This window comes from Rhipicephalus microplus, chromosome X (assembly GCF_043290135.1).
Source record: "Rhipicephalus microplus isolate Deutch F79 chromosome X, USDA_Rmic, whole genome shotgun sequence".
NCBI lineage: Eukaryota > Metazoa > Arthropoda > Arachnida > Ixodida > Ixodidae > Rhipicephalus > Rhipicephalus microplus.
In genome coordinates this window covers 351663738-351678581 of record NC_134710.1, presented here as the reverse complement: position 1 = coordinate 351678581, position 14844 = coordinate 351663738, and the positions used below count along the sequence as shown (strand labels likewise).

The 14844-nt window shown below is 43.5% G+C and overlaps 1 protein-coding gene and 1 long non-coding RNA gene across 2 annotated transcripts in view; one reads left to right on the top strand and one right to left on the bottom strand.

Annotated features, from left to right (window-relative positions):
- Larp7 (La related protein 7) overlaps positions 1 to 7024 on the bottom strand; it is a 71587-nt gene extending 64563 nt beyond the window's left edge. The window contains exons 1-4 of the mRNA XM_037413504.2: positions 6747 to 7024; positions 6537 to 6615; positions 5894 to 5994; positions 4098 to 4343 (exon numbers count right to left, since the gene is read on the bottom strand). Coding sequence (XP_037269401.2) covers positions 4098 to 4343; positions 5894 to 5994; positions 6537 to 6615; positions 6747 to 6869 — 549 coding nt within the window. The 5' untranslated portion in view covers positions 6870 to 7024. The remainder of the gene's footprint in view (positions 1 to 4097; positions 4344 to 5893; positions 5995 to 6536; positions 6616 to 6746) is intronic.
- A 257-nt stretch (positions 7025 to 7281) lies between these two features.
- Positions 7282 to 14844, top strand: part of LOC142777283 (uncharacterized) — an 87704-nt gene continuing 80141 nt past the window's right edge. Inside the window, exon 1 of the long non-coding RNA XR_012888008.1 lies at positions 7282 to 7358. This is a non-coding gene — a long non-coding RNA (uncharacterized LOC142777283). The remainder of the gene's footprint in view (positions 7359 to 14844) is intronic.

The window sequence follows — 14844 nt, the reverse complement described above, 5'->3', positions numbered from 1 at the left end:
TTGATTTTCAAAAAATCAATTTTTTTGCCATTTTTTTGCGATCCTAAAGCCGCGTCCCCCCTTCAGTAAACAAAAATGGCGGTACCCACGCTAGCGCGGCAAAAGCAGACGTTTACAAATTTTGAGTGCGCATAACACGCATATGAGCATATTTTCGACAGTTAACCTTTGGCAGGAGGGTAAAATAAGGCCTGCACCGTGGTAGAAAATTCGTTAATGCGGGATCGCTGTCCAAAAACATTTCGTTGCCGCGAGATATGTAATACATGGGCTTCTATGAACGTTCGCCGGGGATCCGAAAATATTTCGTTGCCGCGGGGATTTCGTACTCGCGGGGTTTTGTTATTGCGGGTTTCGACTTCCAAAAGAGAAATTCTCCTTCTCATAAAAAATATTATTCAGTACTCATAAAAAAACCGCAGTGACTGAGAGAGTTTCACTACTTCGACTGCGAGTGAAGTTGAACTGGTCTCAATAGTGTGCAGTGAAACATACCTTACAGTATAACGAAATCATTTTGATTCTAGAGAACTTCACCTTTCAAATGATAATTTTTCCCATATTCTTGCTTTGCATTGTTGTAAGATTGTACTCCACACACACAAATATTATGTCCTTCATGCAAGTTTTATCAATTTTTTTTCACCTTTTCTTTTTTACCACTTCTGACACAGTAGTTTGATGACTGATCAAAATACATGCTTGCGAATAACTTGCCCTTGAAGTAGTTAAAAATCAAAATGCATGTTGTGACGTGCCTAACTTTATGCTCAACAATAGATTTAAGATCAACTGTATCCATGGAATAACAGCCTCATGCCACTTTAAAATGCACGAGGCATAAAAGAATGGACCAGACTATGCTGTTGCAGACTGATTGCCTTCAAAGCAGAAAACAAATCACCTTCAAGTACTGTGGGAGCTTCAGGACCGAGCAAAGCCTTAAAGAGCCTTCAAGACACAACTTGTGGGGTTTCACATGCCAAAAACCCGATGTCATCATGAGGTATGCCATAAAAAGAGACAGAGCACTAGGGTTCTTTAACTTGCACCTGAACCTAGGCGTAACGGTGTTCTTGTACTTCACTGCCATTGATGTGCAGCTGCCTTGGCTAGGAAAAGAAGTCTTACGCTGAGTAGCATGACACCTTAATGAGCTGTTAAAACAGCACATTATGATAAGAAACGAGTGCTTTCAGTGAAGAATGCATCGCATACTGGTCATCATTATAGTGGCTTGCCTCGAAGAGCAATGAAATTGTACTCAGGAGCAATATTTCTGAGAGGTGACTTTTGGTGATATGTATTGCAACATTCTGTGAAACATTACACCACTTGTATGTCATAACAGACGGCCAAAAGCATTCGTTGTACTATTCAAAAATAGCAAGTAGTGCCAGCACTGCATTTCTAGCACTGCGCCAGACTTAGAACTAGTAACCCTGGCACAGCACTAGAAATGCTGTTTACCAGTCGCAAATGCCAATGCGCGCAGGACTGAGCCATGCAAAACTCTGTGAAAGTGGTCATATTTCCAATATGTACAGCTTCACTAGGCGAGACAACGGCCACCAAACAACACAATGGCACACCACGTTTGCAAAGCTAGGCCAAAGAAAGCTTTCAATTAAAAATGGGCTTGGTGTACAGCTTGCTTGTTCTCTCGTTTCAAGGTGCCAAACTGCCTACCTTGCTTTCACTGGCTGTCAAGCAATTTATTTCCCTGAAAGGTGGCTCTTAGTGCCACAAATTAGCACAGTTATAGGCACAGGAAGTGAACAGAAAAAATACAGCCCGTCAATTAGTTTGTGGGAATGCAGAGGGTTAACTATAGGTGTGCAGTTATTACAGTAAAAAAGGAAACATCCAAAGCCTGCGCAACAATGTATGGTGCATCTGATGATGAGTGAATATAGTGATTCGCCCAAGTTCCAGACAACAGATGGGGGATGCTTACTTTGCCTGATGAACTCATGAAGTTGAAAAAAAAAGGTTGATATTTGTTCACACAGTGGGGTGAAATTCGCAACTTTCGCGACCTATAGGTGACGCGACTGCACATCCAACATGGAGGTCGTTGAGATGATCGACCCGTGAAAGACGGTACCGGGAAGTACACTTTTGGTGAAGTGTGCAATTTTTCGCGCCTCCAGGGCCCTTCGATTTTCCGTATTCACTCGCGTAACGAACGCACTTGCATAATAAACGTACCCCTAACTTCAATCGTCAAAATTGTGATTTTTTTTTTCTCCCACAAATATATATGCACCCCCTACATTCGTCTGCTGCAGTCCCACTAACCAACACCTGGCGCCTCCTAGCCCATTGGATCTCTTTCCTTTTTTTTTATTATGCCGACACCCCTTGACCATCTCAGCTCACTCCCTTTTTTTCCAGGCTTCTGGAAAAAAAGAAAAAAATCGCTTGTCCCCCGGAAAAGATCGTGACTAATTTCTCAACATGGTTCCAGATTATTGCTTCAATCGCAAGCGAGGCGGCTGCTGTATTCCATCGTTCATCTTGTTATCGATGGTTTCTTTTGATGTTTCGATGGTAGCTTGCTGCTATGTTGGTTGCTTGCTACAATATCAATGGCGCCGTCGCGGTCGTCGCGTGAGGTTGCCACGAAGTTGGCAAAGTGCGTCGTGGTGTCGTAGCGCATGCTTTTGGGCGCCCCTCGAGATCACAGCAGATACTAATGTTGCAGTTAAATGATTGCAAGAGAAGATAGTCGCGAAACACCTTTATGGCATGCAAGGGTGAGGCGGCAACAGCTTGCAGAAAATTGCGTTTTCAACCACCGAAGACAAGTGAAGTGCAACAAAGAAGCTGAGCGACCTAACTTTTTTTTGCTCATACTGAAAAAGTTTTCATAAAATTTGCCCCCCATAATAAATGCACCCCCCACTTTGCTCCGATTTTCTAGAAAAAAAGTGTGTTCATTACGCGAGTAAATACGATATGTATTTGAGAAAGTAGGGGAGTGCTAACACACTAAATTAAGAAAATAAATGCCGGGTAGCACAATGGGTCGATAAATATGTGCAGAATTGTAAATAAGGCCTACGTGCCCGTACCATCTCCACATTGCTGGCTGTGCGTAATAGCGTGCAGCACCTGTTGTCATGTTGGAAAAGAATTATAATGGGAGTCTCCGTACAAGTTTCTCCGTACTATCAGAAAAATTTTCGGAGACACGCTTTAATTTACAGTTTTGCTTGCATTGTAATTATGCGCGGAGCTTGTTCACCTCACCTAAAAGCACCAAGTAGAATAAGCAGACGAAAAAAAAACTTACTTTTTTTTCAATACCGAAGCACAAGAACAAACTGAGGCATGTCATTTTACCAGCAATATCATTTTAGGGTGCTTTGTTATATGCAATATCGACACTTAAGAGGTGACTTTCCCATTACTATTCTATGTTTAAATGTTTCAGAATTACAAAAGATAACGTGGTGCGAGGCAAAAATGACAAAAAAAAAGCGCCATCAGCAAGCAAAACCGAACACAAAGTGCTGCAAATGTGCAGGTCATGGAGTCACTTTGCAGACGCCTCAGATGTGTAACAATGCAATGAACGTTTTGAAACAGGTCCTTCCATTCTATTCTAGAGGCGGAACGCATTACTAATTTAGATGTGGTAATGTTGGCACAGCGACCGTGTCGAGCAGACGAACTAAGCGCGAAAACTGTAAACCTGGAAGTTGCTTTGCTCGTAAACAAAATGGGTGTTGCATACACTCACAGGTCTTGGTCATCTGTTTGGTATATTGAACCCTCTGAACCACTCATGTATTTTTGGGGCGCTAATTTGAACGGGAGGCTTACTTTCTTCACAGTGTATATAGGCTGTCAGCTTCGAGGCTCGTAGTGAAACCAGTCGGTTTTTTCTTTCTACTTTCCCTTTACCTTGAGAAACTCAGAGGGTTCTGGTAACATCAAGGCCGTTCACAACTTTGCAAAATGATCACAATCGCGGGAAAACAAGCCGCAACATCTGCTGTTTGAAACAGGTCCAAAACTTCAATCATCTCAACATAGCTTATAGCCACCACCGCTAAGCGGTGCCACGATACCTGGAAGTTGCGAATTACCTTGCAAGCTCTGTCAACATCTTCCGGTGAGGCATACTCGATGAAGGCAAACCCCTTGATGCGGTTGTTATGACGATACCGTGGAAGGCTCACATAGACCACTTGCCCATGTCGACTGAAGGCCCCCTTCAGCCATGCGTGATCAGCGTGCAGAGGTAACCGTTCAACGTACAGTGTGCACTCATCAACATCAACCTTAGCCGTGAACTCAGAACCACGTCGCACCCGCCTGTGCTCCTCATCCATCTGTACAATGAGGTGGGGTCAGAAAAGAATAAAGAGATGGTTGATAAGCTGGGATGCCAACATACCATAAGGGTATGATAAACACTTCTGCCCAAAAATTTTGATAACTTCTAGAATAATAGAGTACTGACAGAACATTTTTAAGTCGAGAAAACTAGTGGGACAGATTTGTGCAGACACAGATGCATCATCTGTGAAATGTCAACAAATAATACAGTTTAGAACATCTTTAAAATCAATATTAATGAGAGTGTCTTGCCACAGCACGTGAAATCTGCCTTTGGTTTCCATATAAGAAATGTAAGCAACGAACGGCCACCAGTGCGACAAGTCTGAGTCGGCTATCACAATCCTTGCAAGTGCTCTCTTAGCAGAGCTTTTAAAAGGATGGAGAGAGAGAGCAGACGTGCACGGCGCAGAAAACCTGATGTTCTTGCCTCAAAAGTGGATTCTTGAGGGATAACACATATTTTGAGAGCATCTCAGAGGAGACTATAGCACCACCTTGGAAGTCTTCATTGAAAGGAGTGTCAGCATGGTGCTTGTGTAGCCAGCTATGTTTACACAAAAACCACACTGGTCATATCGTCACTTGGCACTTTGTGAAACTATAACTGCGAATGGGCACTATAAGATTGTCTCCGAATAATTAGCCGCCATGTGCTCTAGCGAACCAGCTTTCTGGCTGCGTTAAATGAGTCGTTGGCTCATTGCAGCAAAAAAACAATATGCAGAATTTTGTGTCAGAGCTCTTGAAAGGGGCCCCGTGACACAAATCATATGTTATTTTCACATCATCCATCACTGTGGGTTGCGGTGATATTGTAATACGATTAGCAATGCTGAAAACAAAGCAGTTATAGGTTTATTTCGAGGACAAAAATTAAAAAAAAAAGGGGGGAGAAAAGATAAGGCGCCTTTTGCTCAGAGTGCATGACAAAGAGAATAGTATTTTTGCTATCGACAGTGACATTTCATCATACGATAGCGATGCCAATGCTTATGTGCTCTGAATGGGGGGCGGGGTAGTAACCTATACCATGCCCTTAAGTGGTTCTCACTGTATTGTCGGCATCACCATTGTCAGAGCCAGAGTCGATTGTGACCGGCAACAGACAACAATGTGAAAATTTTTTAACAGCAAACAATCCTCATGACTGGCAATCGAGTTGGGTGACATAAGATATAACCTTGTACAATCGATAATCAAAGGACCACAACACTTTTGATGGCTCACGGCTTGCAGTGTTCGCTCACAATTATTAGCAAAACACAAAAGTTGATATTGCTGCAACAGCACGAACGTGCCTTTCGACGGGTAAAAGAATAAATTCAAAATTAGCATAGATCAACATATAATATAGCTACAATGGGCACAGAAATGCCATGCCTGAAATGCAGACTGCATCTCCTTTGCTTGTTTTCTCATGGTCTTCCAACGGACACAGAGCCCCTAAGCATTAGAGGTTCCCTGAGCTCTTGATGCGTCACGTTAAATGAAGTATTGCTCTTCAGCGCTGAATAAACGCTACAGTAGCAAAGCTTCCTACCTGCAGTAATTTGGATGTGGCTATAGCACCTGCTATGTCCCTGACGTCTGAAGTTAAGAAGCGTATTTTGTGGAATGTCAGAAACACCTCGAGGTCCACGTCTGGAAAAAGAAACAATATAACAAAAAAAAACACGAATGAGGCATGAGCACCAGCACAGCACATACGCATCTTGAGGGCTCTAGCACGTAATTACAGGTGCCCCCAAGGTAAAACGAAGCACGCGAGGTGTGGCTAAGCTACGCAACGCTGCATGCCAACACACTATATCAGAGAAGCGGTTCTTCAATTATTAACGGAAATGATGGCACTATCTTTTGGCACATTTCCGTTTATGAACAAATAACCACTTCTCTGACAAAACGCACCGGCATGCAGTTTAGCGTAACGCAGACGTAGCTCACGCGCTTTACTTTTGGGGCATCTGTATGCTCTCGATACTCAGCAGCATAAATACACGCGATACCAGAACTTTTCGAAGCGTTGCTATCAAATGCTCAATCATCTGGTGGAAGGTCCTCGCGCCGGGGAGACCTTCCGGCAAAGGCTAGAACTAAAACGGTGACAGGCCATGCAGCGAAACATCGTTTTACGGCTTTGTTAATGACGACGGCCGCGTGAAAGTAGAGGAGCAATCACTCACATCCTTCCTCATCTCTCAGCACGAGATGGTTCATATAACGATCCTTGCGGAGATTGGCGTCGCTGAAGTAGAACTCCATCTGAAATAGATCGCACAAACGCATCAGTTTACTGCTCTGTTGGAGTTTCTCTTTGAAGGACATTAGTACAACAAACATAAAAGAAGTGATGTCAACATGATACAACAGACGTGCTGCTAGAGCTTCCCCACCTGATCTCGAATGCTCTTGAAAAGTTTCTTCTTCCGCCTGCGTACTTTTCTCTTCTCGCTTTTAGTCGAACAGCAGTCGTCTTGAAGTGGCGTTGTACTGCCGGATTGCGCGACTTCTCCCATATTCGCGAATATCTGTGGCGCCTGTAGTAGGGCGAATCAACAACGCTCAGTTTGCGTAGTATGCACGTAAAAATAACAACGCGAGTCCACTGCCGAGGTAACGCAACGAAACGGGTAAATCTACACAGGCATGCGATCGGTAGATTCACGCAAACGGCACCATAACAAATTAAACGCACATTGTTGCCAGCTCAGCACTGTGGCCACGTCAAACTGACGTTAGAGAACACTTACCACTTTACTACTGTAGGTCACGTAAAGACGGTGAAACGCACAAAAATAACACGCGAAAACATGACAAAAAAATTAATTGATTGGGTAGAGTGCTGTCGAACAATAAAAAAAGGCCCCCTGAAACGGAGCAGACAGAACCACATACAGTCCGCTCCTTGCTTTCCTTCCTCCGCGCATGCTGCCATCCGTTTGCCGCAGCTGCCCGAGCACAAGTGGTACCGGCGCACAAGTAGTAAAGGAGGGATAATAAACAAAGTATTTCATAAAAATGCATTCTAAAAAGACAGGACGAACAAACAAGGACACGAGAAAGAAGTCGCAACACCACAAAGGCCGGCGTTTGTGACCCTCAATTGTGTTTGCATGCCCTGTCCTTTAGAATAGGGTGATTCCACGAGAGATCGACACTGGTCCAAAAGATGATATTTTAGATTTCATTGAGTATTTTATATTTCGTGCAACTCTCACCAGGCAGCCCGAAAGTCAACTTCGTTTTATGATTAACGACATAACTTACGAGAAAAAAAAATCAAACTTCACCAACACGGAGGCATAAATTTCATCACCTGACATTTTCGAAAATTGCAGATGCTATAAAAAGACAAATATTTTTTTTTCAAGGAAGATATTTTTTACCTGAAATGCATGTCTAATGAAGAATGAATTCATATTGTTTCAAGTTTGTAGACCTTAAGGCAATAGCTTTTAAAAATGTCTAATTTTGCGACAGTTTAAAATAAGTTACGTATTCCCCATTTTTTTTCCTCCGAAAGTAATGCAAGCAGCGTTTTCAAACTTGACATGTTTTAAGAATATAGTGTGTTCATTAGGTACATAAATTATTGCTGCTGTAGGGCAAACGTACATTTTTATATATTGCCTCAAAGTTCTAATATTGGCAAAAGTGTACTCCACTGAAATTTGAATAATAAAAAAAAAACCATCTTCGATTTTTCTTAAAATCTCGTAAATAGACAACCGAAGGTCATCATACAGTAATATAGAAAAACATGTTGCATTATTTTGTTTTTAGCGACAATATTCGTGGTACAAATCAGAGCTTTTTGAGAATGCGTTGATAAGTTCAGAAACTAGAAATCGGAACGGAAAAGCGGCAATGAGCTTGAAGCGCGAGTCAACGTGACCGCATTTGGTGAAGAAAGGCTGTTTTAGCAGTTGTTCGATCCTAGCGCTCCGCAAGCGCTGCGAAGCCTGCAGGAGGACGAGCCGCGCAAGGGTAACTATTATTTTCCTGCATTTTCGGAGTTTTTTTTTTTTACATAATGCTTTATTGTATGAGAACTACTCGATTGCTTTCACAGTACTGGTGCTTTCCAATGCCAAATGAATATCATTTCGTGGCATACATTTCACCATCCGCTACTGCCCGCAAAAAAAAAAAAAGAAAAATAAAGACACAGATCCCACGTAAATTGGGAATCAATGCTATGCAAGGTGACTCTGTTGTAATATTTTATTTAGTGAAACATTATGAAGTGGCGCTAAATATATGCAAGAAATTGGATAGTCAACACTGGAACCAGCATCGGTGTTTCACGAACATTTGGCTCTTCTTGCAAAGCATTTCGAAGACCCTAATTCAAGGGGGAGATTGTGAGGGCAGCCAGACGTAGTCGATTCGATAGATAAATATATAGATAGGTAGATGGATGGACAGACAGACAGACAGACAGACAGACAGACAGACAGACAGACAGACAGACAGACAGACAGACAGACAGACAGACAGACAGACGGACGGACGGACGGACGGACGGACGGACAGACAGACAGATGGACGGACGGACAGACAAAAATTGACAGACGGACGGACAGACGGACGGATGGACAGACAGATGGATGGACAGACAGACGGACGGAGAGATAGACGGATGGACGGATAGACAGACAGACGGATGGATGGACGCACGGATAGACAGACGGACAGACAGACAGACGGACGGAGGGACAAACAGACGGACGGACGGAGGGATGGACAGACGGGCCGATAGATAGATAGATAGATGGATGCTCAAAGTGGTTTCAATACGCAAAGAAATCAATTTTAAAAACCGTTGACAGTATAACCACTTGAGTTACTTTTTAAAATGTCCTTTGTTCTTGAGAGCAAGAATTATCACAGAAGACCATAAAACCTTTACCTCTTAGCCTGCATTCTATCAGGATTCAAGTGAAAACAAAGAATGATAACATGCCAATGAATAATCTGACACTCGCCGCATATGATACTCAAAACGTTGTTGGAAAGCGAGTCCCACATTGACATGAGAGAAAAACTGTGTGAATGAAATTCGAAAGGGTATTTTCAATCATTTAGATAAATAATAGTATTTGGATTTTCGCATAAACGGCAATTTCATTCCCGACACCGTTCACCCGAATCCGAAAAGATAGTTCGATGGAGACACTCTGAGAATGCTTTTTTCACACGACAGCCTTCGGATTCAGCCTTTCGTCTGCCCTCTTGATCTTAATTTTTCATTCAGGAAACCATGCCGATCCGTTAGTGCGGGGAACAAGACACCTTTTCCTTGTTCGACTGATAACTTATTTGACACAGCAGCACAATACACGTCCTTTCTTTGCATTGCCGCTTAGCTTTTCACATCCCAGGGTGTTGTAGTGTACATCAACGTTTCTAGAACTAGGTAAGTTGCAAAACTGAGCGGTGTTGCGTGGCGCCGCCACTGCCAGCGACAAATGTGCCGCTGCTGTCGCATCCGGATTCACTCACTGCATGCTCACTCGTGTCATTCTCGTAACCTCCATCGCCTGTGCATGTTGCAGTGCGTCGGTATCTGTGGAGGCTTCTTTCTTCGTGAACAGTTTTGTGCTTCAGCGTGCCCTGTTCTGCTTTGTATGTATTGTGTGTTTTCATCATGCACAGATGTTGTGTTCCCTGCTGTAGAGTAGCTACAGGAAATTAGAGACACCACAACATTTCTTTTGTACCCACGTGTACCTGAGCAGCGAGAGGTATGGGACCACGCTGTTCCTCGTGCGGATAGCAAACTGCCTAGCACCTCACATGTGTGTGGTATGCACTTTCATGAGAAGGACATCCTGAAGACTTTCACTCACGTCACATGGTAAGAAGGTACAAATCGCCAGAGCAAAGTGGGACGTCGTCGAAGGATGCGTTCCACGAGTATCCCTCAATTCGCCCACTTACATTTGTCGTGGGGCCCACGACAAAGAAGCGAAAGCTGCCTGATGGGAGTGGGGTATTTTCCAGAATATCAACGGCGAAAAATAATCGACTATCTCCGAGCACTGAGTTCGAAGACAGTGAAATAAGTCCCGACATGCCGTCAACTAGTGGCGTCATTTCGCTTCAAGACATAGAAAACGTTTGTTTGTCTGCTGCATGCTGGTGGAAAGTTCTTAAGAATGGCGAGATAAGTCGTCTTGTGGTGTTTCTAGTGCTAAAAAAGCGCCACTTGTGAAGAAAGGTGTTGTAATCACAAGAGACATGACAGTCACCATTAGCAGCCGTCACCATCGCTTATGGTATCGCTTATGGTGATGGTATCTGCACCAATGCAGATACCATCACCCAATTGGACGAACTTATGGGGGACATAGAAAAGCTGAAAGTGTGTTCATGTTGTCCCAGTGCATCAGCAGGCAGACTCGTGAGTAATGACTACGAAGGGCTCACCGATACCCCAAAGTGCGGTCTCTGCTCGAAGCTTTGGCTGCAGCTGTGTTAACAGGTTTCATTAGAGGAACTCCAGAAGAAGCAGAGGGAAGACATGCTCAAGATAATGGCCGCACGCGTAGCTTTTCGACTGTCTAAGTTGCTAAACAATGTGACTGACACGAAAAAAAAAATAAGCTGTTTACATAACCAGACAAAAGCCACGAGATTGTGCCATATAGTTGTAATTTATTTTCAAGCACGATAAACACAGCCACAAGAGACGATGCAAGACATTGTAATTAGGTTTTTCGCGTCTAAAAATCTATGGCGAACGTACCCCAACTAGCAACTAACCAAAAGACTCGTGTATGTTATGCTATATATATCAAGCATTGTTTATTGTGGGCTGTTCAGAAAGCCATAATTATACCACTTGTGCCTTACACCGCTAAATATTACGCAGTATTAGGTTTCTGCGGCAGCACAACAAATCTACATAGTATGCTGTTGGCAAAGCTCTTTCAGAACGGCCGCCACGGCGTCTTGCCACGACGACGTGTTTTCGTCTGCTAGCGGAAGCTTGTTGCGCCGCCAGTGCCACCAAACCGAAAGCTGTCCCGGCACTGTGTGCCGAGTAGTCTGACGTGGGGAGTTTTGCAACTTACCTAGTCTAGAAACGTTGGTGTACATATGGGGCCGTTCACAGTAAATCAGATGGCAGCTGTCACCATAGAGTTTCCTAATATACACTAGAGAGAACTCTGGTGTTAGTGTCTATGGGAGCTGCAACGCACGGCGCTTCAGTGAGCATGGGAATGATGGCACCGTAGTACACACATTTGTCTAAACTTCGTACTTCTGGTAGGGTGGCTAGAATCCTACTTCTCGCCTGTTTTGACTCCGTGTGTGTCATAACAAATTTCAAAATTTATTACTTTCGGCATTTTCACGACACTAGCTAGATGGATTTTTGTAGAACGTCGTGTGATATACTCCGTTTGATATATCAGGTGCAACGCTGTGGAGGCTAGTGAAACTTCTTGCAGTGAATGCGTTTGCACTAAGAAGTAGTACGATGTTTTTTTTTATTTAGACACTCTTTCCTTTCCTCTTTGGCCTTAGTTATTAATAAATGAAAATGCTTTGTGCGTCGGAAACAAAGACACCCCGTTATGAGGCTGTCTGTGATGTAGTTCTAACTCATTTAGCGTCTCTTCGTTCTGATTTCTTGGTGTTTTATTGTTCGCAGCCTTTCGGGACGCTGTGCTTACACGCTACTGTGCGTGCGCGTTCGGGCTCTTCTCGCGCGAGCGTTCACAATGACGAAAGCCAAGCGCAGGACGCGCGTATAGACACACATTGCTGACGAAACTTCTTGCACAGCTTCCACGTGTAGCGTTGCACATTGTAGGCACCTACAGATGGACAATGTAGTTAAGTGTTATCAATTAGAAGCTTCGCAAGACCCAGTAGACGCCTAAATTTATGACTTCATGATGATTGGTGCCGGAATCTCGAGAAGGTGATCGACGTCTCTACCGGCGATTACTTTTCGCGCGTGTTCCCGCGATAAGCTAGGTGTAGTCTCGCAGTGTTTTCGAGATTGTGACCTACTATAGTTTACTAATACGCGAATAATTCTTTTGCCCTTCAGTGTCACTCACCTCATTACAGATCCACATTGACGTCACTGCCGATTTGACGGGGAATGAGCATGTCGGTACAGCTTGATGAAGTACATTGTAAACGTTCTCTGTGTCCGACCATTCGCGTGGCATGTCCTTGCATAGAGTGAGTAAACCCTTGGGAGGCTTGTTAGAGCCTCGAAATTTGCCTTTACCATAGTCACCGCCCATCTTATGAGCCGCCATATTATGACGTACCGCTCGCGTATCACATGCAGCGTACGTTGTTCTAGGCGCAAGACACGCAGAAAGAGGCAGCCGCAGAAGGTGCCGCCATCTTGGACCGATAGCGCTGTAGTTTTGTGCCCGTATCAAATAAACAGTGCTGCGATAAACTCGCACACAAGAAAATGCTTAAGGTGGTGATGTTTCTTGGCCACAATCATTTCGTATCACGACAAAGAAAACCGTCAGAGCAATCGTTTACCAGACAAAGATCGCGGAGCCCGTAAAATGAAAATAAAATCGTGTTGCTGAACAACTTGGTACAACTTATGCGTGGGATTTTAGCTGGCCGGGTGCGCGATATTTTCTTTGTGTTGGAGCTGAGTAACCGGAAAAGACGACGAGTCACGTCGTCTCACCGTTCCATGGGCAGCGCTGCATCCCCCCCCCCCCCTAAAATTGAAAGAACAACGGAGTTCTAGAGAAAAGGGCAGCCGCACCCCTCACGTAGAAGACAGGCATTCGACCTCAGTGAAGTCGCTCAGTAATTTTGGCAGCATCACAGTAGAACCATAAAAAGCACCGACAGTTTGAGAGATATATTTTACATGCACTCTTCTGCCACCTTTTTGTAAAGCCAGCCCTGTTTTAGCAATGAAATTCATCGGGAAATTGAGCAAAATTATTCTATAAAGAGTTTACAAGAGAGATGCTTCCTTCTCCAATAGCTTACTCTTTTTTATACCAGTTTGGTGGGGCAGTTAGAACTATAAAAGTTTCATGCGGGAGAACTGAATTGTCTTCAGATATAATTAATAAAGGTTTTGTTTTAACGCGGGAAATGATGAGGCTAAAAAAGATAACTCGGTTGCGGCTTCTCTTATATTTTTTTAGAAAAGTTTATTTTATTGTTGGTACTTCTCCAACACTGGTTCCTCCAGCAAAATCGAATAACCACATCTATACTGAATACCAGTAAATCACGCCGTGTAAACTTTTTTTGAGCCTCAAAAAGAAGTGAAAGACCTAGAAGATGAAGGTGAAATTATTATTTTTTTCTCTTGAATAAAGTTTTAGATTCTGAAATTATATGGCGATGGAGAGAGGGAGTTACTCCACGCGGACAATGCCCGCTTACGTTTCTCAACAGTCATTTCCACGTATATTGTCGGCATCCTATAGATCGTTAACTTCTGAACAACCGTTTTTACAAGGACTAAAAAAAAAATATCGATTTTTGTGCCTACCATATCGTTAGGTCGATCAGTGACGCTAATGACGTGACAGGATTATTATAGATGCTAAATTTAAAACATTTCGTTCCGAAGGTGTATATAAAGACGTGCTGAAAGGAAGTGTCATGTCATATTGCGATCAGTAAGCATATAAATTCATATAGCCGGAAGAGAACTTAATTGAGCAGTGACAACAAACTTCATTCGATTGCTTGGTATACATGAGTTTTTTTTTTAGTGTAGTAAGAATGGCGTCCGTTACGTAGAGGTTATTCTATTTCGAGCGCCAAGAGCGTACAAAGGCTGAACGGCACGTTCCGGCCATGTGACATCGACGGTATTCTGACGTGTTCAGTGAGCTCCTATGCCACACCTCAGGCGCTGAGGCCTAGCGGCGATGCCTGATTGATTGATGTGTGGGGTTTAACGTCCCAAAACCACTATTTGATTATGAGAGACGCCGTAGTGGAGGGCTCCGGAAATTTTTACCACCTGGGGTTCTTTAACGTGCACCCAAATCTGAGTACACGGGCCTACAATATTTCCGCCTCCATCGGAAATGCAGCCGCGACAGCCAGGATTTGATCCCGTGACTTGCGGGTCAGCAGCCGAGTACCTTAGCCACTAGACCACCGTGGCGGGGCTAGCGGCGACGCCTGGCAGTGGCTTTATTATTATTATTATTATTATTATTATTATTATTATTATTATTATTATTATTATTATTATTATTATTATTATTATTATTATTATTATTATTATTTTGCTTGGTTCGTGTGAATTCGTGTGAATCTTGCATGCGTGTTCGTTGTGCCGTTTTGGGGGATTTCTCGTGGAGCCGTGAGCGCTAAGGTTATTATTACAACAGTGCGAACAATTAAGTTACGTATCACGGACATGGCGTTCATATGCGTAAGTGTGACATGTGTTCCAGCCGTCGGGCCGATCGAAGCGTGCACGTACTGCCCCGTCACTCTTGTGCAGCGTCGACT